Source organism: Triticum dicoccoides, chromosome 4A, assembly GCF_002162155.2.
Source record: "Triticum dicoccoides isolate Atlit2015 ecotype Zavitan chromosome 4A, WEW_v2.0, whole genome shotgun sequence".
In the NCBI taxonomy this organism is placed as follows: domain Eukaryota; kingdom Viridiplantae; phylum Streptophyta; class Magnoliopsida; order Poales; family Poaceae; genus Triticum; species Triticum dicoccoides.
In genome coordinates, this window is record NC_041386.1 from 181,936,950 (window position 1) to 181,964,456 (window position 27,507).

At 50.4% G+C, this 27,507-nt stretch overlaps 1 protein-coding gene across 1 annotated transcript; it reads left to right on the forward strand.

The window, feature by feature from the left end:
* Nucleotides 1–8,996: 8,996 nt before the first annotated feature.
* LOC119288832 (transcription repressor OFP1-like) lies at nt 8,997–10,339 on the forward strand. The gene has a single exon (XM_037568362.1). It carries the CDS (start codon nt 9,193–9,195, stop codon nt 10,027–10,029), a length of 837 nt encoding a protein of 278 aa, XP_037424259.1. The 5' UTR covers nt 8,997–9,192; the 3' UTR covers nt 10,030–10,339.
* The last annotated feature ends 17,168 nt before the right edge of the window (nt 10,340–27,507 follow it).

The window sequence follows — 27,507 nt, forward strand, 5'->3', positions numbered from 1 at the left end:
AGAAGATAGAGGAGGGACTGGCCCAGCGCGGTACTGCCGGACAGGCCCAGCGCAGTACTTCCGGACAGGCCTAGAGCGGTACTACCGCTCTCGAGCGGTACTACCGCTCTCGAGCGGTACTACTGCACCTACAACCGCTGCAGGTGCCGCTCAACCCTACACGAGAAATGCCCCCCTCGAGTCGAGGCGGTAGTGGCCCGGTACCGCAGCGGTACTGCTGCTGAGGACACACAAGCGGTACTACCGCTGGACACCGCGGTACTACTGCTGGAGCTAAAGACAGCTCAATCTGCAAGGAAAGAGACCTCCGATGATGCGGGAAGCCCTAGAGGGTGAGAAATGAAGGTGTACGTGATGATTCCACCCTAGCCAAACCAAAGCGGACCCCCTCTTGATAGTATGGTGACTCCTAAGAAGCTAGTCCACCAACAAGAAACGAAAGAGCTACACCGTCTTGAAAAACACTCCGAGGGAGAGAAACCGTCTCGAGCCAAAGGATGAATCTCTGAAACGCTCAACGCACAAGGTTATTCCGCAAATATGTTGTCATCAATCACCAAAACTACATCGAGAGAGATATGCCTTAACAGACTGGCCCTAACAGCCTGAGGATGATGTAGCCCGAGGGGTGCAATCAATTGAACAAACCAAAAAGTCACCTGGCACCGTCGTCGGAGAAGTGTTGGGGCAGCTGAAGATGCATGGTGCAGAAGTCGCTCCTCACGAGTCGTCTGGCTCCTGGGTCTCGTGAGGCTTCGGAGGTATAGGAGGCTCGCGAGAGGGGTCAGCACCTTCACCATCAAGATCTCCTGGCGCCTGGCCTCGTGATCCTCCAGGATGCCCCGCATGCGGCGCTGGTGCGCAGCAGCTATGTTCGGCAGGCCGAAGGGCATGCGAACGTAGCTGTGAGGGCGGCCTCCGCACTGGCCGACGCAGGACGGCCAGAAAAGCTCCTGAGAAGCATCCATGTTGAGCCCCGGGATGTTGACACAGACGCGCAGCTCGCCACCCATATTAGGGCCGGTAGCTACACCGGGTGATGCGGGGCGGCGCTCGTCGCGCATGGTTCACGCCTCCTGAATCTCTCCAATCACCTTGGTGATGAACTCCTGAGCGCCTCACACCCCTCGCCATGTGCCCTATTCGTGAAAGCGCGCGTTGAAGCACACCTCCATATGGTGCCCGAACGCCTCCCTCGTGACGCCGGCCAGGTCAGAGGCCCTCCAGAGGAGAGCCCCCGAGCCCAACCTGGGAGGGGTGCCGGGTGTGCCTTCCTATGCAAGAGGAGAAGGCACCCCATCAGTGGGCGCGGGGCCTGAGGCACGACCATTGGATGCCCCGGCCTCTTGAGGACCTCGGAGGAGTAGCTGCTTCTTCTTCTTGGGCACGGTCTCAGGAGGATGGATGGCGCCCTCGTCATCTGAGTTCTCGACCGCTGCGGCCTGGTAGGTGCGCTCGGGGGAGCACACCGTATCCTTCTCATCACAGGCGACCGTGATGATGTTATAGCTTCCTGGCATTTTGAGGACGTTGTAGCCATGGTGAGTCACCGCCATGAACTTGGCAAGGGCCGGTACCCAAGGATGGCGTTGTACGGGAGGCGAATGTGGGCGACATTGAAGTCGATGAGAGCTCGATGCGGTAATTGTCGCGCTTGCCGAAGGTGACAGGGAGGCGAATCTGCTCCAGGGGCGGTGGAGCTGTCAATCACCCCTGAGAAGGGCTTGGTGGGGAGGAGCTGGTCGTAAGGCACCTGGAGCCTGCCGAACGTATCAGCACAGAGAACATTCAGTCCCGCGCCACTGTCAATGAGTGTCTTAGTGACGAGGACGTTGCTGATGGTCGGTGAGCAGAGGATTGGGAGCGCGCCAGCAGTGGCTGCACACTTGAGCTAATCTGTAGAGTCGAAGGTGATGGCGTACTTGGACCACCTAAGGGGACGCGGCGCCTCGATCTTGGGGAGGGTCGCGTTCACCTCACGAGCGAACTGCTTGAAGATGTGATGGGAGGCGGGGGCTTGAGTGCCACCTAGGATACAGGCAATGGCACAAAGCTCTTGGAAGCCCCTGGCCCATCATCTTGGCGGTGGTCGGCGTTCCTCCTTAGCGGCGATGGCAACAGAGGAAGGCTAGCGTTGCCCTGAGGACGATCCTCACGAGCCTGGTCACGCCAGTGGTCCTCACAAGGCTGATCACACCAGTCCTGGCGGGGGTCGCGGTTGTCCCAGCGGCCTCCACCACGGCCTCCTCCGCGGCCATGGCCGCGGTTGTTGTGCTCAGGGCGGTGGCCAAGGCGCCCGTGGCGGATGGCCCTGAGCTCTTGGCAGTCGTTGATGTTGTGGCTATGGACGTTGTGGAAGACGCACAACGGGTGACTGCTCTTGGAGGACTCGGGGTGGTCACAGCCACGCTTCATCTTGGGCTCGACCACGAGCACGGCTGGGCCCTTGCGCTTCACGTCCTTGGCCTTGGCTTTCTTGTCTTTAGGATCGGCCTTCGGGAGCTCAAGGAGGGAGAGGCGACCTTCCTCTGCCCTCGCGCACCTGGTTGCCATGTTGAGCATCTCCAGAGCCGAGCACGGGTCCTCGTGTATGGCGAGTTCTCCCTTCATCTTGACATCCCGGGCGCCATCAGTGAATGCTGAAATGATGGCCTCGTCCGAAACCTTAGGGATCTTGAGACGAACGTTGGTGAAGCGTTGTATGTATATTAGTGCAAGGTGTCCCCTGGCAGCTGCTTGATGCGCTGCAGGTTGCCTGCAGCAGGGGCGCGGTCGCGAGTGCCCTAGAAGTTGGCGATGAAGCGCTCACGCAGCTCATCCCAGGAGGAGATCGATCCCACTGAGAGGTTCAGGAGCCATGAGCGCATGCCATCCTTTAGAGCCATGGAAAACCAGTTCGCCATGACCTTCTCATCGTTGTTCGCCGCCTTAATGCTTAGATCATAGAGCTGGAGGAACTCAGCAGGGTCAGGGGTGCCGTTGTAGCATAGAGGCAGATCCGGCTTGAACTTGCCGGGCCAGACGACACGGCGCAGCTCCGGAGTGAACGCTCGGCAGCCTACCGCGCTCACGGGAGCCTGCCGCGGAGCGGGAGCCTGGTCTTGGCGCCCGCGTGCTGCTGCCTCACGTGGCACAAGGTCTTGACATGGTAGTTTTCGTAGTGCACACACCTCTCCTTGAGACTGCTACACCACCTGGCAGCTTTTTTCGTCGCGCGCCGGCGCCCTGCGCGGCGGGTCACGCTGGGGGGCCTCACGCCTTGGCTCGGGGACGACATCGCGCCGGAGAGGAGGAGGAGACACACTGTGTGCCACGTCGACTGCCTGAGACGATGGGGGAGGCACCGAGCGAGACGGCGCAGGAGCCTCTCCAGCAGCGCTGCCGAGCTCGATGATGTGGCCCAGCCAATCCTCGTAGAGGTCGTTGGCCGGACGATAGCGCAGAAGATCGCGCGCCATGAGCAGCGCAGCCTACGCGTTTGTCGGCCCATGACGGGCATGGGAATATGACTCCTTGGCCGGAGTGGGAGATGGAGTCGCGGTGCAGTGCAGTCGTCGCGCCACACGGATGGTGGCAGCAACGAGTCCTGCTGTTCACGGGCAACAGGGTCGGTACCGGCGTTGGCCACCGAGGAGGCAGAGCGACGAGGGGCGCGGTTTCCCACAGGCATCGTCTGGGCGACACGAGCGGCCCGGCGCTCGGTACAGATACGGCGAGCATCGGCCATTGGAACGATGGGACGGTGGTGGAGCGAACGGTGGAAGAGGAGCTTCGACCCGCCCCTACCAGGCGCGCGAAATGTCGGATTCAGGGCTCCGTAGACCCAACAAAGGTTCGAACTGTGGAGCGTGCGCGAAGAACTCAGCCTCTCCAGCCAACCAATTCGTCGTTCCCACGGCCTAGCTCGAAGAACAAGAAAGGAAAGAGACACGGCAGCTTACCCAGGTTCGGGCGACCTTGCGCTGTAAGACCCTACTCCTGCTTTGGGGTGGATTAGCCTCGGGAGGGGCTGATGATGAACTAGTATAGGGGAAGAACAACCTCAGGAGGCATGTTCTTGTGTGGACGTGAACTAGTGAGGGTTTGGGTTGGATCCCGGATCCCCTCCTATGGTGGTGGCTAAGCTATATTTATAGTGGCCGCGGTCCTCTTCCTCCAAAACGAAGGCGAGAAGGGATCCCGTAGTGGCTAATTTTGAAGGGGGCAAGTAGTATATCTTATCCTGACGAAAGGTGGTCTTCGCCTGCAAAGCTCTTGCTCGTGACTCCGTGGTGGGCTCGGCGATGACATCTGTCCTGCCATCCTGGCAGTCTTGGTCTCGTTGCACGGGAATGGAAACCTTTGGCTGGTTCCTTGGGACCCCGCACCTGCACTTGCCTCCTTAGCACCAAAGAGGAAACCGGCTGCTCTGCGCCCGCTGGTTCCCGCCTGGCCTTGGTCGTCATGGCTTGCGTCACCTCGACCTCATGAGGTAGGCGCCTGCATAGGAATCTCCGCTCCTTGGGAGCCAGCCTGAGGAGGCCGCTCCCTCCAAAGGTCTTGGCATCGTCCGCCTCGCGAGGCTTGGCCCCTCGCGAGGGTCTTGTCTTGTCGGTGCTGAAGATGGGCCATACCAGGCCATCGATGGAGCCACGCCGTGGGCTGCAGGCAAGCAGGTCTGGGTACCCTGGTTCCCAGAACGCCGACAAGTAATTTGTTCACCCATCGTATAATTTACCTTCAAGAGAGAAGCCTCTAGTGAAACCTATGGCCCGGGTCTATTTTCCATCATATTAGTTTCTGATCTTCTATTTTCCATCATACTAGTTTCCAATCTATGATTTTGCAATCTTAACTTTCAGATCTATACAACAAAAAATCCCAAAAATATTTTATCTTTTGTTTAGTTTTATTTATCTATCTCTATCAGATCTCACCTTTGCAAGTGATTGTGAAGGGATTGAGAACCCCTTTATCACGTTGGGTGCAAGTGTTTGATTGTTTGTGCGGGTATTAGGTGATTTGTGTGTTCTTCTCCTACTGGATTGATACCTTGGTTCTCAAACTGAGGGAAATACTTATCTCTACTTTGCTGCATCACCCTTCCCTCTTTAAGGAAAAAAACAACGCAAGTTCAAGAAGTAGCAGGGTGGACCATTCCTTGGATGCTATCCTTACTTGGACAAGCCTCCCACTTATGATTAACCCCTCTCGCAAGCATCCGCAACTACGAAAAAGAATTAAGATAAATCTAACCATAGCATGAAACATGTGGATCCAAATCATCCCCTTACGAAGCAACGCATAAACTAGGGTTTAAGCTTATGTCACTCTAGCAACCCATCATCTACTTATTACTTATCAATGCCTTCCCCTAGGCCCAAATCATGGTGATGTTTCATGTAGTCGACGTTCACATAACACCACTAGAGGAAAGAGAACATACATCTCATCAAAATATCAAACGAACACCAAATTCACATGATTACTTATAATAAGATTTCTCCCATGTCCTCGGGAAAAAATGTAACTACTCACAGAACATGTTGATGTTCAAGATCAGAGGGATTAATTATCATTAAGGATCTGAATATACGATCTTCTACCAAATAAACCAATTAGCATCAACTACAAGGAGTAATCAACACTACTAACAACCCATAGGTACCAATCTCAGGTTTTGAGACAAAGATCGAATACAAGAGATGAACTAGGATTTGAGAGGAGATGGTTCTGGTGAAGATGTTGATGAAGATTGACCCCCTCTCCATGAGAGGATCATTGGTGATGACGATTGCTTTGATTTCCCCCTCTGGGAGGGAAGTTTCCCCGCCAGAATCGCTCTGCCGGAGCCCTAGATTGCTCCTGCCCAAGTTCCGCCTCGAGACGGCGTCGCTTCGTCCTGAAAGCTTACCCTTGATATTTTTTTCTCGGTCAAAACGCTTCATATAGAAGAAGATGGGCACCGGAGACCTGCAAGGGGGCCCACAAGCCCTGGGGGTACGGCGCGCCTCCGAGGCTCCCCCAGGCTTGTGGCCACCTGGTGGGTCCCCTCTGGTAGTTTCTTTACCCAATAATTTTTATATATTCCAAAATAATTCTTCGTAAATTTTTCAGGACTTTTGGAGTTGTGCAGAATATGTATCTCAGATTTGCTCCTTTCCGGTCCAGAATTCCAGTTGTCGGCATTCTCCCTCTTCATGTAAATCTTGTAAAATCAGAGAGAAAAGCATATGTATTGTACCATAATGTGTAATAACAGCCCATAATGTAATAAATATTAACATAAAATCATGATGCAAAATGGACGTATCACTTCTCTCCTTTGATCCAAGGGATCTAAATGAGCCTTATTCTCTCCCAATACCCTCGTTGGTGGTCAAGGAAGTAGTAGGAACAAACAGGGATGAAATAGGTGAAGAATGGTAGTAGTTATGGTTGGTTTCGCAACCCAAAGTGCAAGGTAAGAGTGTTGGTACCGCATCTAGTCTTCTCATCTGGAGTTCTGCGTGGAGTTACAGATTTTGGTCGTCATTTCCTCATACGAACTCCGATTTTGATGGATTTGTATGGATGATCCGATAGTTTCCTAGTATTTGATCTTCAATTTGGGCTTGTTGGGAAATTTCATTTTTGCAAATTCCATGAAAAGCCTTTTTCTAGTTTGTAATTTCTCTGTATCATTTCCTACCTTGGACCTTTCGTTGTTTTAAGTCCATGGGAGTTTCAAATCACCTACGAACACCACACGAAAAATAACTAACAAAACTAAAGCCTATGCGATGATCACATTAAAATGGATGCTTACAAAAAGCCATGCATAACGCTCACGTTATAGGACTGCTGCTTAATATGCAAAACAAACTTAGGATAATTACCCATCTGAAAGGATTTCCTCTTCAACTAAACCCTTTGCTTAGGAATATGAAAATTTCTCATTAAAAGCTTATTATCAGGAAAACAGTCATCTGACCGATGCCCCAAAAGATTGCAAAAAGTGCAACAAATAAGGAGGGCCAATTACTTGAGATGTGCCCCAATGCTAGACACATCAAACAATTACTCTCCACAAAGATCCTTTGTTGGACCAAGCCCACACGAGACTGGCATGGGGTCTGCATAGAGTGACATTGCACACACATATTGCTTTGGCATGTATGGGTCATTTGATTCGTGCCATAGCAAATGATGCACTTCCCAGTCATTTGAAGATATTGTCCTTGGTCGGAATATTGAGGAATCAAGGGTATCTGAATTATCCAGATTCGAGTAAACGATTTCCCGATGATCAAGGATAGACTCCACCAATGAGTTTGACAAAGAATTATAATAATTGGCCAAAATGTTAACTCCCTAGGAATTTCTTGGTGGGCATAGCTGAGTCTTATACAATTAACGGATTTGCATGCAATTCACATGACCCAAGTTAAAGCTCACCAGAGACACCTGCCTACACGACAGAGTCCATTGACGGGAAGAGAAATCCAACAAGCCAAAAAGTTTTTTTAATCACATCCATGAGCATGGGCATGATCATAGATGATCCCAAATTTAAATACTTCTAAGGTAGTCTAATTATCCTTAGAAGCATTGACCTTGAGAAATCTAGTTTCGGCCTGATTGCAGCCAGGCTACGTTGAGAACCCTCAAGTGTTTCAGAATTAGCAGACCACGAAGGATCCCAAGGACGAGAAATATAATCATTTGCATGAGAGCCATGATGAAGATGAAAATGACACATAAAGTCTAGCCAAAAGCGATCTTTAAGACGATAAATGAAATGTCCAACTTAGTTTTAAGCAGGCAAAAACCAGAAACGAAAATTACTGAGTTGAAGCACATGAAAAATCCTTGGCCAAACCATCAATAGAACATTACAAAGCAAGTCCCACAGATTCCTTCGAGAGCATGAAGGAGGCCGAAGAGAAAGAAATCACAAGGTGAAACTCTCTTGAACCAAGCTAGGGATAGGAGTGAACCTTAGACCCTGTTTGGTTCCAAATAAGTCACCAATTTATAAGTCGAAAAGTGAAAAAATGACTTATTTTACCAAACAGACCCAACTTATAAGTCACCCCAATTTATAAGTCATAAGTTGCTCCACCCCAACTTAAAACTTATAAGTCGCCCCCTTTTACATGGGTCCCACCACTTTACATAAAAAAAAGATGAGAATGTGTGGTCAGATGACAACCAAACATGCGTGACTTATAAGTCACTAATTTTGGCGAAGAGATAACACACCTGATATACTACATTGAGTCTTGGGGAGAAATGCCAATGGAGGAGACTCTCCTTGGCCAGCCGGCTGGCTAGATCTTTCCTTCCCTTCTTGTAGAGGTTTGGCTGTAAACTTGGTTCTTTGATCAACTCTTTGGTCGGTCGATTCAATGTGAACATATGGTACTGAATTCTACAGTTTTTCTTCTCTTTTATGTGCCATGATCATGGAATACCTTGCCTTTTCTTCACTTATTATGTGCTACATCGTCATATCCAACCAACGAGGAACATATAGTACCACCTACACCAATACCACTATCCGTCATCCATGAATGTATTGTGTATGTAGCACCAGTGGCGGACGACGTACGTACATGCGGGTTGATCAGATGAGCCGTTCGGCCCGAGAAGAAACGCACACTCCGACGCTCGGCTCGGGTGCCCCACTCGATCGACTGTTATCGCCACTGTTACAGTATAATTACTTAGGTGCACCCACCTACACCTACCCCCGCACAAACACGCGGTGCTGGAGTTCAATTTCGAGGCCGTCGGGCACGACAGGCTCCTGCCCCACGCCAGCCGAAAGCTTTGCAAGGTTCAAATGATGCACAGCACGGTAGACCAAAACTTTGACATCTACGACCCTTGTGCTTCCCATACCACGGACAGGACACCAGTATCTCTCTCTATCTCGCGTACGTACTACCAGTAGATAGATGAATGTAAAGTGCGCCCCAAATACCAGGACCAGTTCACACTCCACAACAAATTGCTCTGACAAGTAGATATTCGATATCTCTTCGTCCCCCGCATCAGAAAGCTAGCAGACGACGTGTCGCCACATTCGCGATATATAACCACCGTGAGCTAGCTGGGCACTGCAACTTTGATCACCACGCGCACACCCACGCCACGCCACCACACGCACACGCTCTGTCTTGGCCGCCACAGAGTGTCTCTGTCTCTGTCTCCCGCCCGGCCCGCGCGATGCCAGCCTCCTCCTGGTTCCACAAGCTCAGGGGGAGGAGCACAAGGAAGGGCAGGCGATCGGCCGCGTGTCCGCCGAGTCCGACCCGTGGCTCCTCCGCCGACGCAATCGCATTCGTCGCCGCCTCGGCGGAGTGGACGGACCAACAGACAAGCCAGCAGGGCCGGCCACCCGCGCGCCCACCGGCGGCGTGCGCCGGCTACTCTCCCAACAGAGCCTCCTACTACTTTCCGAGCGCGGACCGGGGAGCGCTCCGGTGCATTGCCCCGCGCGCCGCCGACGACGACGACGGCGCGGCCTTGGACGTCCGTGTCGACGTCATCCATCGCCGCGCCGGCAGACTCGGCGGGATAGACGCGCCTCCAGCGACGCCGGAGCTCAACCTTCGGCGCATCGTCACCAGGCCCGCCGCCAAGAACGACCCCGCGGAAAGCGTCGCCGTTAGCAGCAGCACCGGCACCCCCACCTCGGCCGCCACGACGCCGTCCACCTGCAGGGCGCGGGGGTTCCACGTGAAGCCGGCCGGCAGGCGGCGGCGCCGCGGCCACGACGACAAAAGTGCCCGGAAGGAAAAAGCAGCCGAGGACGCGGGCAGCAGGAGACGGCGGTGGCTGTACGAGAGCCTGGTGGTGGTGAAGACGTCGTCGGACCCGGAGAGGGAGATGGCGGAGAGCATGGCGGAGATGATGGCGGCCAACCGCATACGGTCATCGGAGGACCTCGAGGAGCTGCTGGCGTGCTACCTCGCTCTCAACGCGGCCGAGCACCACCGCGCCGTCGTTGCCGCGTTCCGCCGCGTCTGGCTTCACATCGCCGGCCAAAGAATACGCCACTAGTACGAGGCCTCCTAAACACCTCTGAATTCTCTAGGAATTACTTCCTCCGTTCCAAAATAGATGACTCAACTTTGTACTAAAATTAGTATAAAGTTGAGTCATCTATTTTGAAACGGAGGGAGTACATCACAATGCACTTTGGTGTCGCATGCATGGATGAGGATGCATCATGCATGCATAGCGTGTGTGTGTGTGCGTGTGATCATAATCATAGCATTGACCAATTGATCGGCTCATGGTCATGATCCAAGTGTATTCTTGTTGCGTTTTAGTCTTGATGAAAAGGCTAGTATAGCTTGCATTCTGTCAAGTTGACACAAGTTTCTTTCTTTTGCGTTTCCCGAACTTTCATCGGTTGGTAACCGCTCTGGTCCTGGCAGGGCGTTGTGAGGCTGAAGAATGGAACAGCACGCCCACGATATGCGCACCCCACTCTAGCTTCAAAGGCGGATTAGATGCCGCCTTTACAGCTCGATCCGTGCGCTGGGATAATTCAATGGGAATTCCGCTGTTTATCACTTTGCCGGTCCAAGAATTCCGTGTGATTACCCAATAATGATAGTTGCACTCTACTGCTGACCAGCTATACCATCAGCACCCTCCATCCCCTATTAGTCGACTTAAATTTGTCTAGATACAGATTCATCACAAACAAAAATAAAATGTCATTTTACAGCGGGTCCTATGCTTCACTCAGGTAGATACTATTCGAAAATTACACCGTCAATTATGATGGGAGAAAACCTTTCTAGCGGTACGCCATCATAAAAAAGTCATGTCCTCCAACCTTCGTCTGGTACAGGATAGGCAAAGTATGAAGTCATTGTATACATGCATGAATAACCTACCGAGGAGATGAAACACATTTTTAAAACATAAACCGCAACATAACTGGCAAGCTATAGAACCAAACATAAGGTTACAGGCCCCACAAAAATGTATCTAGAAAAATGTTTGTCAGGCAATCAATAGCCGAATGTATCACGCGCACTACAGACCTGTAAAGGTTTAAAACTACTTGAACTATGATCGGCATCGCAAGAGCGAACTTGCACTACAAAAATATATCTTTAATATAGTCGTCATGTTGGTGAAAGACATAGCTCTTGCTACCTTGCCAAATGCGGCACACTGAATCGACTTCTCATCTATAAAGAAGAGATGCCCCGTAGAAGACTCCAGGCCACCGAAGCTAACAAAAGGCTAAGGAGACCCATTGAGTTCTTTGTTCTTATGCCGACTAAAGCTAGCGGAGCCACAGCTTGAATCTCCCTAGAAATCCTCACTCGTAGCCCGACGGCTGGGTTTGTTAAGCATATTCGATTGGAAACTCTTCTTCACCGGGTTAAGCGATGGTAGTTTTAGGCTTGGCTTATCACCATATCAAACCCGAATTCCGTAGTTCGAAAGGAGAATTAGGCTACCTGAGAGCAACTGATTATCCAAAACATGAGACTGCTTTCTTAGCAAAGCAGTAATCTCAAGTCAAGCTCACACAATTGTTTAATAATCAGTGGAATATCTTCACTAAAAGAGGTGCTTCGACAAGAAAATCATTGTGGGTAATCACCTCATACAAGGATTTAACAGAAAACCTACCATTATGGTGCAAATTCTACTGAAACTCGTCTTGTTCGTTTGACAGCTGAATGTGTTCCAAACATGTGAGCAATTCATTCCATGATATGAGGCGGGACCCTAATAAGTCCCTATAAAAAGAAATATCACGATATGCTAGGTCCAAGGCCTGTGCAATTGTGTCTAACAATTCCATACATGCTTGAATATTGCATCATAAATGACGTGTCACCCACAAAATTAGCAAATGGGAACACTCTGCCATGAAATTTTGTTTTCCCCTCTATCTTCCTTACATTTGATTTTCGCCCTTTATATGTTGTACGAGGGACAAGTATCTTTTTAAAGCTACAAGCAGTATTTCGCTGTAAAGATTTCATTTTTTTCTTAAGGAACACCAAGTACAGTGTATTCCACACACAACCCACACTATCATGATGTCTACTGACAGACATCTCCTTCATCAACACATGGACAAAGCTGATGCTAGCTATATTAGAGTGTTCACGCTGTGAAGATGGTCAAACTTGGAATTTGATCCCGGTGCATCGGGAATATAGCCACCTTCACAAGCCACTTAACCAAGAGAAAAATCCTAATTTGGCATGGGTTAAATAAAGGCTTCCTTATGTAACCCTGAAATTTCAATCTTTCATTATTTTACACCGAGTCTAATTTCCATTCCTAATATGGCATAATGGCAATACCATCAGTTCCATAAGAATCTACTTCCTCGATAAAGAAATATAAGAGCGTTTAGGTCATTACCGAGGAAGTATCATCTAAGGGCATATCCAATGCAAACTCCTAAAATGTATTTGTCACACGTCCGCAGATAGTGACATGAAAGCCGGTCATCCAACCATGTACATACATTTAGAAGCAAATTTAAACAAAACAGATGAACTTTATGCAAACCGGATGATTTTTATTTAGACCGGATCAAATTCATTACATTTTTGACATATTTCAACTAAACAAAAGACGACGAGACTTTTTTAACCTAAATCTAAATAATCGCTGGCCGTGGCGGAGTCTATGTCCAACGTCTTGTCTTCCATGTCCGGCAAGCTCACTGACAGCGCAGAAGCAGGAGGAAAAAATAGGAGTGAACTTCCTGGGACCCAAGACGTGGCGGCGTCCCATGTGCTACACTTCCTCCCTCGAGCCCGCCGTGTCGATGGCCCCAGATGTGCATGAGTCGGCCTCGTGTGCGTGGAGGCGGAGTGCGAACCACGATGGCGGTGCAGTCAACCCGAAGCTGGCGCCGTCCGCCGACGCCATCCATGCGCTGATGCGCACGCCGCATTGGTTGGAGCAATATGAGCTGCCCTACTTATATGCCGCCAAACAGCTCAGCCGGGAGCAGCTCTCTCTAGCCTCCGCCGTCGGGTACGTGTCGCATTTCGTCAACATTGACGCGACGCCGCTCCATTTCCCCGACTTAGCATCTCCATAGCGTTCGCGGACGCCGATCAGCTCGATGCCCGCTCTCTGTTCGCCGATATGTCTCAACCGAACAGGATGGCATACAGATAGGGGTAATCTATGATGGAGACAAAGAAGGCTTTGAGGAAGGACAAGTGGATGACTTAGAGCCGAAGATGTACGCCTAACGGCCGGGCACGTACACGCAGCCCAGCACATACACCTAGCTCGGCACGTACACCCGGCAACCAGATTCATACACCGGCCAGCCGAAGCAGGACACATATGGCGATGGCAGCCTTGATCGGAAGGATTGGATGGCTGATCCAAAGAAGAGGGATAGAGGAGAAAGCTTCGACATGCAGGAGGATGGATTATTGTGGCATGCGTGGTTGGCCACTAGCATGGATATGAGCCATGGCACAAAACTAAAGGGCACAATATTTTGGTCCAATATCCATTCTTGGTTCCATGAGCACAAGAATTTTGAGCCCTTCCGCAACAAACTCATCTTGATGGTGGGACAAAGTAGCTCAACCATCGATGATACATCATCCAAGAGGCCGTGAGCAAGTATTGTGGCCATTTAAAACAACTAATCGGTCGGTGCCACGTGGTGCGCAAATCACCGAGGAAGTAAATTTTATATGTGTTAGTCATTTGGCTGGATATGCAACTTGTTGACAATGTCTTTTTTAGCCCCCCTCCCATCCCTTGTGTGCAACTTGTTCTTGAATATGGAGAAGAAGAACTTCGTCCTCACGCATTGTTGGTTGAAATTGAATGGGCAACCCAAATGGCAACTATCCATTGTCAACCCAATCAAGACCTCCGGCACCGGTAATGAGGAAGCGAGTGATCCAACCGATTCAACAAAAGAGCTGTCCAAAAAGATTAGGAGGGCGTTCTGGACAAAGAAGTGGGGGGAGAAGGAAAAGAGAAAAAGGGCGGTGGCCAAGATGACAAAGAGATTTGGGTATCATGGCGAAGGAGGAGGCATGTGTCAATCGCTCCGATGTGAAGGAGGAAAAGAAGGCCGAGAGGTTTAACATCTTGATGGCGATGAACAAGAAGATCAACATGGAAGAGAAAAAGACCGAGCTCAAAGAGAGGAGGGTTGGGCTCACGACCGCTTCAAAGGATACCAAGATGTTGACCATGAGGATGAACGACTTGGATGACAATGTGGCAATGATTGAGAATTATCATCGTGGTGAGCCAACTAAGAATCCCACCGGCTAGAGGGAGTGTACATGATATACCAAATGGGCCAGGTCGAGTCGGCTCCGAATCCAATACTGACGAAGCTCACTCCACGAAACCATTCAAATATATTGAGGACTACGTGTTCTGTATGGCTAATAGGGTTGAACGTGTTTGGCACTACGAGTGTGTCTATGTTTCAAATCACTAAAGAAGACACCATGACTCGACACCATGTCTAGATTGGGGCCTTCCGCAATTTGGTGCAAGGGGGTGTATGTTTCAAATCACCAAAGAATATCACCGCAACCTCCTATTCCCGCTAAAGAAATATTTTGTTTGGTCAATGTTCTTGCATATTGAAGTTTGTTCATGTCAAGATGTTGAAGCGCTTGGCGGTTGAAATGTAGGCGGCCGAGAAGGAGGCAGATGGTGTGGAGGAGCAGATGGCGGAGTGAGTGAGGAGGCTCGGACAGCCTATCTGGTAGGGCAAAAATGTTTTTTTGTGTGCATAGAACATCCACCTCTTTTTAGTTATGATAGGATGCTATGAACACCGCACTTTAATTTGCTCATATTGCTATGCATTTGAAATGAAATTTGCCGGACTTGATCGAACATCTAGAGAATGCGGTTGGATGAGCGGCTCTCATATCCATGTCCACGGACGGTCCGTATCCGTGTCCGTGGACTATCCGGACCAATCCATGGACAAATAGCGTGTCCATTTTAATGGATGGCGTTGGAGATACCCTAGTGATACTCCCTTCAATCACTTTTATTCTACATATTATCTTTGATTAAAGTCAAAAAAGTTTATAATTTGATCAAGTTTGTAGAGAAAAATATCAACGATTTTAATACCAAATCAATATTATTATATGCATTGTAGAATATATTTTTATATTATATTTAGTTGGCATTATACATGTTGATGTCTTTTATTATAAAACTGGTCAAAGTTACCAAGTTTGACCTGGACTAAAAGGGAAGAGAGGGAGTAAAGAGCGGGTTGTATGCATCCGCTTGTTGCATCATACACGTGGTGATTTAAGAGTAAGACCAAACTGAAAGACAAGCACAAGCAGGAAAACAAAGGCATTGTGGTGCTTTTCGACCAAAAGAGAAGCAAGAAGAACTCCACACACCCGTCACCATCAATTCATCGCCTCATATTTACGCGTTTCCTCGCACTCGGAAAGTCAGAATGAGAGTGATGTAGCTCGCCATCTGCCCGTTGTCACAGTCTTCAGTTTTTTAGGGCATCTCCAGCCGCGCCCCCAACAGGGTCCCCAGGCCATTTTTTTGACGCCGGCGTCGAAAAAACGGTCCAGTCGCGTTCTCGGGACGCCGAAAATCGCCGATTCGGACCTTTTTCCGCTCAGCTGTCACAGGCCGAACCCGGCGCGCTGGGGAGCAGTTGGGGGCTCCGGCGCTAGGGAAAAGCACGCCTGGCCCACACCGACAAGGGAAAAGTCAAGGTTTTCTTCCCCCGACTCGTCTCGCACCCCCCGTGCCCTCGGCCACCACTAGTTATATCCCGGCGACGGCCGCCGCCCTACTCCGCTAGATAGCCATTCCCCGCCGGAAAATAGCAGCGCTTCGCCGCGGCAGCCCCTCCCACAGCAGCTGGGCGGTTCCGGCCGCGGAGCGCGGTTTAACGGCGGGTACACGCCCACCGAGCGCAAGGTGTTCGGCGTTTTGCCTGCCTCGGCGATGGACTCGGATGAGGAGGAAGAGCTCGCCGCGCTGCTGGAGGAGGAAGCCGCGGCCGACGTCTAGGAGGAAGAGCTCGCCGCGCTGCTGGAGGAGGAACGCCTGGTTTGCGAAGCTTCAGGAGGCTTGCAAGAAGGATGTCGAGCGGGCATTTGGTGTGTTCCAATCTCGATTTGCTGTTGTTCGGTACCCCGCTCAGACTTGATCGAAAGATCAAATGTGGGAGATTATGACTTGCTGTGTCATCTTGCACAACATGATCATCGAGAGCGAGCAAGAATACCCAGTGTTTGACACTGAACCATACTACAGGCAGGGTCCTCTAGCCGAAGTTGATCACCAGCTACCGGCAATTTGGACTGCCTATCTCAGTATGCGTCAGGAGATCCGAGACCCACAGGTGCATCATCAACTGCAGAAAGATCTGATTGAACACCTATGGAGGCTCAAGGAGGACGCCGTGTGATGAAATACGAGTTTTTATTTGTTGAACTATATAATTTGTATTGAATTATTTGTTGTTGTACTATTTTGTTGAAGTATTTGATTTTTCTGTGATGAAATATGTGATAAGAAATAATTGTGTTGATAATTGAACGTCGAGACACGGTGAAACCACGCCGAATGTGGATCTATTCTCGTCCATATGGACCCTTTATTCGTCGAAATTGGGCTGCAAAGTGGGTCAATTTCGGCGTTTGGAGACGAGCTGAGGGCGACGACTAGGCGCAAAACCATCCCCAGCGCCGATTGTATCACCGGCTCATCCTCAAAGGACAATTTTTATGCGTCCGAAGGAACCAACGGCTAGAGATGCCCTTACCCCTGCACGTACACAAAGCCCGGCCGGCCTCTTTCTGTCCCGTGGCAGCTTCCAAACAGATGGAGCTGTCTTTCTCCGGGCGAAGGTGGACGGGCATTGGACGCCTGCCACACGAGGAAAGCAGAAAAGATGAGATCCCTCTCTGCTGCGTTGTGGGTAAAAAGGCACGACGTGAAGGAAAAGCTATTAGGAAAAGGCTGCACGGTGGTGCCCAGAGCAAGCGAAAGCGAAAGCAGCTTTCGACAGGGGTCCCAGTGGATTGCCTGTGTCGTATTTAGATCATTACATTAGTGATTTAAACGCTTTTATATTTTTTCTGAGAGAGTACTATGAAGAAAAGAAAGAGAGTGATCATCTTCATTCGCATCAGTGCGTGAGTGGGTGGTTTGATACCTTGAAGAGAGAAAAATTAAAAACAAATAGTTTTTTGAACCCTAGCTTGTACTCTCTCTGACGAGGCCAGCCTGGTCGCCACCAGGAGCTCTGGCAAGCACATACCACGACCGTCGGGACGCTGGGGAGGAGAGGGAGTGTCATCGCCGGCTTGGGATGGGAGGAGGGTCGCCGGCTTGGGGGGGAGGGGGGTCGCCGGCTTGGGAGGGGAAGGGGGTCACCGGCTCGGGATGGGAGAGGTCCAGCACAAGAGGCACAGAGCAGGGAAGAGAAGAGATAGAGAGGAAGAAGAAAGAGAAGAGGAAGAGGAAACTTACATGTAGGCTCCACATGTAAGTTAACGGTCAAATTAAGGTCAAACTGACGGTTTGTTTAGGTGCGGGCCCAACCTCTCATAATCGTGATCAACTGATAAAGACTCGACGATTCGGATTTTTTGAAACAGCCGACCACCTACTTGGTAGTTATCTATACTAATATAAAAAAATCAAAAGGGGCAGATCCAATTAATCTCGGCCATCAAATCATGTCAATCCAACGACCTAGACTGCTTCAATGTCGGGCGCTCAACACGTTTAGCGTGCAGTTAATTTCATGTCAAATATAGTGCTAATCATATAATAATACGTAAATAATATCCTACTTAATATCCGTATGCACTTAATATACTTTCAAATTAATGTGCATTGAACGTACACATTAACTAGTGTGAGAAAAGTTAAAAACCGGTAGTTTTTTAAAACCTAGGCCTGTAAAGTAGTAGTAGTTTTATGCTATTTACTCACTCGAAGATGATCACTTTTCTAACTTCTAGTATTCATTTGAGAAGGCCGGTGAGAAGCGAGAAAGAGATGGACAAACCTATTCCGAGTTTGAAAGAGAGAGTGGAGCACATAGTGATGTGGTTCACGTTTTTATAGCGCAGCACACGCATTTTAGGGTCCTATTTTTTTTTCTTTAGAAACGGAGGCCTCATCTCATTAATAAAGAAGGAGTATAAAACAAAGTCTTAATGAGGGCCATTACTCCTCAACAAATGCGAAAACAAAACGGACTACTCTCGCGGCATCAAGGATCCCAAGTGTTTAGCCCCGTCCAGAACTCAATTCCTGGCCTCCACCTTGATGCCCTCTAGCACCGTGGTTGGCATTTTGAGGATTTCTTTTGGAACACCCTCACGTTTCTCTCTTTCCAAACCTCCCAAGAGATTAGCATTATAAGCGAAGAGATCGTCTTCCTCCGGTGTCCGCGGCCAAGGATCGTTCTAGTCCACCACTCATGGATCGAAGAGATTCCAACCCAATCGGCGGTGTCGAGCTCCGGCGTGTCAAGCCAACATCTCACCACATTCCAAATGCGCATGAAGAACCTACACTGGAACATAATGTGTGCCGCCGTCTCCGGCTCCCTTTTGCAGAGTTGGCATAAATTGCAATTTGGCCACCCTCGCCGCTGTAGCCGGTCCGCCGTCCAAACCCTGTTCTTGTTGATGAGCCACGCGAAAAACTTGCACTTGGGAGGTGCCTAGTTTCCCCATATCACTTTCTTCATGTTGGTTGCCACCGCCCCTTCGAATTGCACCTTGTAGGTCGAGGCGGACGAATATGTGCCATTGGTCGTGAGGTTCCACTTGATGTCATCGACCAGGTCATCTCGAAGTTCAACTTGGCTGAGCTTCTCCCAAAGCAATATGGTCAACTGAAAGCCCATCCTCCATTTTAATCTAGTGCACCCAATTTTGATCCTGTGTGGCCTCCTTTACAGATTTATTCTTGTTGGATAAGCTCGCGAACACGAGCGGGGCGATGTCCTTGGGTTTCTTTCCTTCCAGCCACGGTGAGTGCCAGAAATGCGCCATCCGACCATCCCCCACGGTGATAGTAGTCGCCGCATAGAAGAGCTCTCTGTCCATGGAGTCGCATGGGTTTCCCAAGCCGACCCATGGTCTATCGGGTTTCTTCCATTCGTACCATAGCCATCTCAGGCGCAAAGCTCTCGCATATAAGTGAAGGTCGAGGACTCCCAAGCCGCCAAGGCTCTTTGGTCTGCACACGGCCTTCCAGTTGACCTTGCATTGCCCGCCAGAGACCTTCTCCGCTCCCGCCCAAAGGAAGGCCCTCTCGAGCTTATTGAGATTGCTCAGAGTACTCTCAGGAAGTTTAATCGTTGTGGCATGGAAAGTGGCCTGGGAGGTGGTCACCAATCTAACCAACTCGGTTCGCCCAGCCACCGTGATGAACCGGCCCTGCCAAGGCACCAAGCTCCCTGCAGCTTTGTCTACCAAGTGTTGAAGATCAATTTTCCTGAGCCGGTGAACGGACAGCGGGAGGCCGAGGTAGCGTATTGGGAAAGTAGCATGCTTGGCCGGAAAGCACTCAAGAACGGCATCCAGGTCAATGCCGCTATTCGTTTCAAAGGGTTTTCATAGGATATCTACAGGAAGTGTTGTTCCAGAGGAATTTATGCAAGTTGGTCATTCGGATCATAGAAAATGCTGATTTGATTTCCTTTGGAATAGTGCTCTGACGACCTGATTCCTCAGGAAATGAAAAATCCAGCCCGGACTCATGTTACGTGTATGCCCGAGGCAGATCGATCGCTTTCTAAATAAACAATTCAGTAGGCAGGTGCTTTACGTGAGAGAAGCACCATGCAACCAAATAAAAAAAATCAGTATCTTAGTGTTGGGGATCGTAGCAGAAATTTAAAATTTTCTACGCATCACCAAGATCAAACTATGGAGTAATCTAGCAATGAGGGGAAGGAGAGTACATCTACATACCCTTGTAGATCGCTAAGCAGAAGCGTTCAAGTGAACAGGGTTGATGGAGTCGTACTCGTCGTGATCCAAATCATCGATGATCCTAGTGCCGAACGGACGGCACCTCCGCGTTTAACACACGTACAGCCCGATGACGTCTCCTACGCCTTGATCCAGCAAGGGGAGAAGGAGAGGTTGGGGAAGACTCCATCCAGCAGCAGCACGACGGCGTGGTGGTGGTGGAGGAGCGCGGGACTCCAGCAGGGCTTCGCCAAGCACTACGAGAGACGAGGAGGGAGACGGGTAGGGCTACGCCAACAGGGGAGGAACTTCATATGTTGGGCTGCCCCTTTGCCTCCACTATATATAGGGGGAGAGGGAGGGATGCGCCCCCACCTAGGGTTTCCTCCCTAGGGGTGGCGGCAGCCCAAGATACCAACTAGGGTGGCGGCCACAAGGGGGAGAGGGGGAGGCGCACCTGAGGTGGGCCTTAGGGCCCATCTGCCCTAGGGTTTGCCCCTTCCCCTCTTGGAGGCGCCTTGGGCCTTGGTGGGAGGCGCCCCAGCCCACCTAGGGGCAGGTCCCTTTCCACTATTGGCCCATGTAGGCCTCCAGGGATGGTGGCCCCACCTGGTGGACCCCCGAACCCCTCCGGTGGTCCCGGTACACTATTGGTGATGTCCGGAACACTTCCGATGGCCAAAACCATACTTCCTATATATTAATATTTACCTCCGGACCATTCCGAAACTCCTCGTGACATCCGGGATCTCATCCGGGACTCCAAACAACATTCGGTAACCGCGTACATACTTTCCCTATAACCCTAGCATCATCAAACCTTAAGTGTGTAGACCCTACGGGTTTGGGAGTCATGCAGACATGGCTGAGACAACTCTCCGGTCAATAACCAACATCGGGATCTGGATACCCATGTTGGCTCCCACATGCTCCACGATGATCTCATGGGATGAACCATGATGTCAAGGATTTAATCAATCCCGTATACAATTCCCTTTGTCTAGCGGTACGATACTTGCCCGAGATTCGATCGTCTGTATCCCGATACCTTGTTCAATCTCGTTACCGGCAAGTCTCTTTACTAATTCCGTAACACATCATCCAGTGATCAACTCCTTGATCACATTGTGCACATTATGATGATGTCCTACCGAGTGGGCCCAGAGATACCTCTCAGTTTACACGGAGTGACAAATCCCAGTCTCGATTTGTGCCAACCCAACAGACACTTTCGGAGATACCTGTAGTGTGCCTTTATAGCCACCCAGTTACATTGTGACGTTTGGCACACCCAAAGCACTCCTACGGTATCCGGGAGTTGCGCAATCTCATGGTCTAAGGAAATGATACTTGACATTAGAAAAGTTTTAGAATACGAACTACACGATCTTGTGCTAGGCTTAGGATTGGGTCTTGTCCATCACATCATTCTTCTAATGATGTGATCCCGTTATCAACGACATCCAATGCCCATGGTCAGGAAACCGTAACCATCTATTGATCAACGAGCTAGTCAACTAGAGGCTTACTAGGGACATGGTGTTGTCTATGTATCCACACATGTATCTGAGTTTCCTATCAATACAATTCTAGCATGGATAATAAACGATTATCATGAACAAGGAAATATAATAATAACCAATTTATTATTGCCTCTAGGGCATATTTCCAACAGTCTCCCACTTGCACTAGAGTCAATAATCTAGTTCACATCGCCATGTGATTAACACTCACAGGTCACATCGCCATGTTACCAACATCCAAGAGTCTACTAGACTCAATGATCTAGTTCACATCACTATGTGATAAACACTCAAAGAGTTCTGGGTTTGATCATGTTATGCTTGTGAGAGGTTGTAGTCAACGGGTCTTGCCATATTCAGATCCCTATGTATTTCGCAAAACTTTATATCGTAGATGCTGCTACCACGTTCCACTTGGAGCTATTCCAAATTATTGCTTCATTATACGTATCCGGTATCTCTACTCAGAGCTATCCGGATAGGTGTTAAGCTTGCATCGACGTAACTCTTTATGTCGAACTCTTTATCACCTCCATAACCAAGAAACATTTCCTTATTCCTCTAAGGATAATTTTGACCGCTATCTGGTGATCCACTCCTAGATCACCTTTGTACCCTATTGCCAGACATGTGGCAAGGCACACATCAGGTGCGGTACTCAGCATGGCATACCGTATAGAGCCTATGACAAAAGCATAGGGGACGACCTTCGTCCTTCCTCTTTCTTTTGCCGTGGTCAAGCTTTGAGTCTTACTCAGCTTCACACCTTACAACTCAGGCAAGAACCCCTTCTTTGATTGATCTATTTTGAACTCCTTCAAAAACATGTCAAGGTGTGCGTTCTTTGAAAGTGTCATCAGGCGTCTTGATCTATCTCTATAGATCTTGATGCCCAATATGTAAGCAGCTTTATCCAGGTCTTCCTTTGAAAAACACCCTTCAAACAACCGTTTATGCTTTCTAGAAATTCTACCTCATTTCGAATCAACAATATGTCATCCACATATACTTATCAGAAATGTTGTAGTGCTCCCACTCACTTTCTTGTAAATACAAGTTTCTAGCAAACATTGTATAAACCTAAAAGCTTTGATCACTCCATCAAAGCATACATTCTGACTCCGAGATGCTTGCTCTAGTCCATAGAAGGATTGCCGGAGCTAGCATACCTTTTAGCATCCTTAGGATCGTCAAAACCTTTTATTGTATCACATACAACTTTTCTTACGAAAACTGGTAAGAAAACTTGTTTTGACATCCATCTGTAAGATTTCATAATCGAAAAATACAGCTAATGCTAACATGATTCCGACAGACTTAAGCATCGCTACAGATGAGAAATTCTCATCGTAGTCAACTCCTTGAACTTGTGAAAAGTTTCTTTCCCACAAGTCGAGCTTCATAGACGGTAACATTACCGCCCACGCCCGTCTTCTTCTTAAAGATCCATTTATCTCAATGGCTTGCCAATCAACGGGCAAGTCCACCAAAGTCCATACTTTGTTCTGATATATGGATCCTATCTCGGATTTCATGGCTTCTAACCATTTGTCGGAATACGGGCCCACCATCGCTTCTCCATAGCTCGTAGGTTCATTGTTGTCTAACAACATGATATCTAAGACAGGATTATCGTACCACTCAGGAGTAGTACATATCCTTGTCGACCTACGAGGTTCGATAGCAACTTGATCCAAAGCTTCATGATCACTATCATTTACTTCCTCTTCAACAGACGTAGGCGCCACAGAAAACATCTTTCTGTGTTGCATCACTCTCTGGTTGAAGTAAAGGTTCGACAACCTCATCAAGTTCTATCTTCCTCCCACTCAATTCTTTCGAGAGAACTCCTTCTCAAGAAAGGACCCGTTCTTAGCGACAAACAATTTGCCCTCGGATCTGAGATAGAAGGTATACCCAACTGTCACCCTTGGGTATCCTATGAAGATGTGTTTGTCCGCTTTGGGTTCGAGCTTCTCCGACTGAAACCCTAAGCATCGCATCCCCAAACATTAAGAAACGACAACTTTGGTTTCTTGCCAAACCAATGTTCATATGACGTCGTCTCAACGGACTTAGATGGTGTCCTATCTAAAGTGAATGCAGCTATCTCTAACGCATAACCTCAAAATGAAAATGGTAGATTGGTAAGAGACATCATAGATCGCACCATATCTCATAGGGTTCGATTACGACGTCCGGACACACCATTACCTTGTGGTGTTCCAGGTGGCTTCAACTGTGAAACAATTCCACAATGTCTTAAGTGATTGCCAAACTCATAACTCAGAAAATCCCCTTTTGATCAGATCGTAGGAACATGATCTTATTGTTATGATGATTCTTAACTTCACTCTGAAATCGCTTGAACTTTTCAAACATTTCAGACTTGTGCTTCATTAAGTAGATATACCTATATCTACCCAAATCGTTAGTGAAGATGAGAAAATAGCGATATCCACCACACGCTTCAATTCTCATTGGATTACACGCATCAGCATGCATGATTTCCAACAAGTCACTTGCCCGTTTTATTGTACCTCAAAACGGGATCTTAGTCATCCTGCCCATGAGGCATGGCTCGCATGTGTCAAGTGATTCAAAATCAAGTGACTCCAAACATCCATCGACATGGAGTTTCTTCATGCATCTTACGCCAATATGACCTAAGCGGTAGTGCCACGAGAAAGTGGTACTATCATTATTAACTCTACATCTTTTGGCGTGAACATGTATATTACCACGACCGAGATTCAATGAACCATTCACATAGGGTGCATGACCATGAAAGGTATCATTCATGTAAATAGAATAACCATTATTCTCTAACTTAAATGAATGACTGTATTGCAATGAACATGATCTAATCATATTCATGCTCAACATAGACACCTGATAACATTTATCTAGGTTCAATACTAATCCCGAAGGCAGATGGAGCGTGCGATGGTGATCTCATCAATTTTGGAAACACTTCCAACACACACGTCACCTCGCCCTTAGCCAGTCTCCGTTTAGTTCGTACCTTTTGCTTCAAGTCACCAATAATAGCAACTGAACCGGTATCCAATACCCAGGTGCTACCAGGATTACTAGTGAGGTACACATTAATAACACGTATATACTTTGTTGAAGTTGCCGACCTTCTTATCTACCATGCATTTTGGGGTAATTCCGCTACCAGTGACCGTTCCCCTTACAATAGAAGCACTCAGTCTCGGGTTTGGGTTCAACCTCGGGTTCCTTCACTGGAGCGGCAACTGGTTTGCCATCCATGAAGTTTCCCTTCTAGCCCTTGCCCTTCTTGAATCCAGTGGTCTTGTTAAACCATCAACACTTGATGCTCCTTCTTTGATTTCTACCTTTTGCGGTCTTAAGCACCGCGAACAGCTCCGAGATCAACTCCATCCCTTGCATGTCATAGTTCATCACGAAGATCTAGTAGCTTAGTGATAGTGGCTAGAGAACTCTATCAATCTGTCGGAGTAAATGACCACGGGTAGCCTAGCCGGCACCCCTGGCCCTTCTGAAAAAATTACGAGCCGATCCGGCCCTCAAGAATCCAAGATGCGGGGCCACCTTCCCCTTGTCGGCTGTCCCCCTGGCCGACTATCGGAAGGCGGCCTGACTTCAACCCTCATGAAGAAAGCCGTGGGAGGGCCGGCTCCGAGAAGCCGGCCGCGACAAGGCCAACTCTTAGAGGCCGGCTCCCACAAAGCGGTCAAGATCGCACCCTCGAAGTCTGCGTCCTCATAACGGCAATGTGACGGGGCGTGGCTACAGTAAAGCCTGCCACCCCCGAATCCCGGAGCACGTCTGGCACAGTGCGCCGTACGGGTGGCCATGACCCGTCCGGCGCGGCACTGTTGCCACATTGACCCTGATGTCATCCACGACGGGCTGCCAGTGCGGCCCATGGGCTGTGGGCCCCTTCGGGCAGAGAGACACCTGAAGGCGGCCAGGCGTCCCCCAGTCGGCCCAAGACAAAGCCGGCTATCCATAGCCGGCTTGCCACCTCCCTCGAAGGAGACGCCCCATTAAGGAGACAAGACGCGGTGAGGCTACAGCGATCACCCGCCGAACGGCGGCACTGTAGCCACGCCCACCTCGACGAAGCCCTCGTCACCAGGATTGAGCAACAGTAACCAGCCCCCGACCGGGCCCTGGACAGTGGGGCCTGCTTGTCGACCAAGGAGCCGGCAGCCAGCGGGACCCACCAGCCGGCGCAGAAGCCGGCGAGTGTAGACACAGATGGTTGGGCCCCACGCCCAGCCGGATTACCATTGTACCACCGGGGGGTAGGCCTATATAAACCCCCCGGGACGCCCATGCAAAAGGGTTGATCCCTGCTAGTCTTAGACACCACATAGGGAGGAGAAGAGAGTGAGCCGTGCCCTTCTTCCTCCTCTCGCCGAACAGCTCAAGGAGCATCGTGTAGCTACTTGTTCATCTAGTGATCATGCGGAGACCCCGCAGAGCAGCAGTAGGGGTGTTATCTCCACGGAGAGCCCCGAAGCTGGGTAAGATTCACCGGCATGCATGTCTTCGCCTCATCCCGTTTCCAGGCACCGGCGACGTCTTACTGGCTCCCACAATGATAAGCCACCCGTTGGCATATGTCGCACCTACCACCCGACATTTGGCGCCCACCGTGGGGCCAGGTGCACCGTCGTCCGGAGACCTGTTCTGGACGGGAACCCTCTTCCTCCCCCGCGAGCGTAGCCAGCCCGGCACGCCCGATGGTGCTTGCCACGACGCGCTGCAAGGCGTCACCAACATCTGTGCGGCGAGCGGCCTCGCCGATCTCCTTGACAAGACCCTCATCTCCGACGAGCTCGCCTCCGACACGGGCACCGACCACCTCATCAACCTCCTCGGCCAGCTCCACGTCTCAAGCGAGCCTGCTGTGGACTTGGAGTCGGTTGGCTCCACCGATCTGATGCCTGTCGACTCCGACACGGCCTCACTCGACACTTTCCCCACCGATGTCACGATCTACAACGACCCGCTTCCCCGGGCCGATGGCTGCGACGCTATCACCACCAAGGTGATGGTCATCGGCCACGGCGGCGCTTCTGACGAGAGCGCCCACGACGCCCCGCACGCGGAGGTCCACGACTTTTCCATCCCCCTCCCGGCCGATGCCGACGCTGAAGCACTGGAGGCTCGCCGCCTCGCCCTCCTCGCGGAGGGCCGGAAGTTGGTTTCCATGAGATGCCTCGCTGAGGCCCACCGACGCGAGGCCGACCGCGCTACCTTTGGCACGCCGCCCCCAGGCGGGCCTAGCTGGGTCGGCGTTGTGAGACAGCGCGGCGCTGTCGTCGCCGATACGCTAGGAGTCGACCGCCCAGTCTACACCACTCCACGCGAGAACCTGCGCGCCGCCTAGGCGGCCGTAGACGAGCTAGATGGACTGGGGGCCGAAGAACTCCCCCACATGACCCGACGCATCCAGAAGCTAATCGATGCAGCCGCGCAGCGGCACGAAGCCGACGCCCGCGCGGAAAGCCCTCCCCCGCGCCGAGATCACGACGCGACGTCCCGGATGCCGACTACGGGTAAAACCCGCGCACGGCGCGAGAAAGAGCCGGCTGCCAGCCGAAGCCGAACCCGACTCTCCATCGAGCAAGATGCAGAAGGCCACCCCCGGGCCATGGAGTGGCGGGGCAACCCGCCTCCGCCTCGGCCCCGTGGAGAGAGATATCCCACCCCACCGCCTGTTGCGCATCCGACTCTCAGCGGCCGGCTAGGTCGCCATGAAGGAGTCGGCGAGAACGACGCCCGCCATCAGATCGACCGCCTGGCGCGATCCCTGGTGCTGGAAGAAGAAGACGATGTCAGCCCGCCTTGCTTCGGCCCCCGCATCCGCGACGAGCCTTTCCCCAAAGGGTTCTCGCTCCCAAGAGACACGCCCAAGTACAACGGCTCCGTGAAGCCGAAAGATTGGTTGATCGATTACTCCACGGCGGTTAGTATAGCCAACGGCAACAGGCGCGTTGCTGTGAAGTACGTGCCCCTCATGCTGCAGGGCA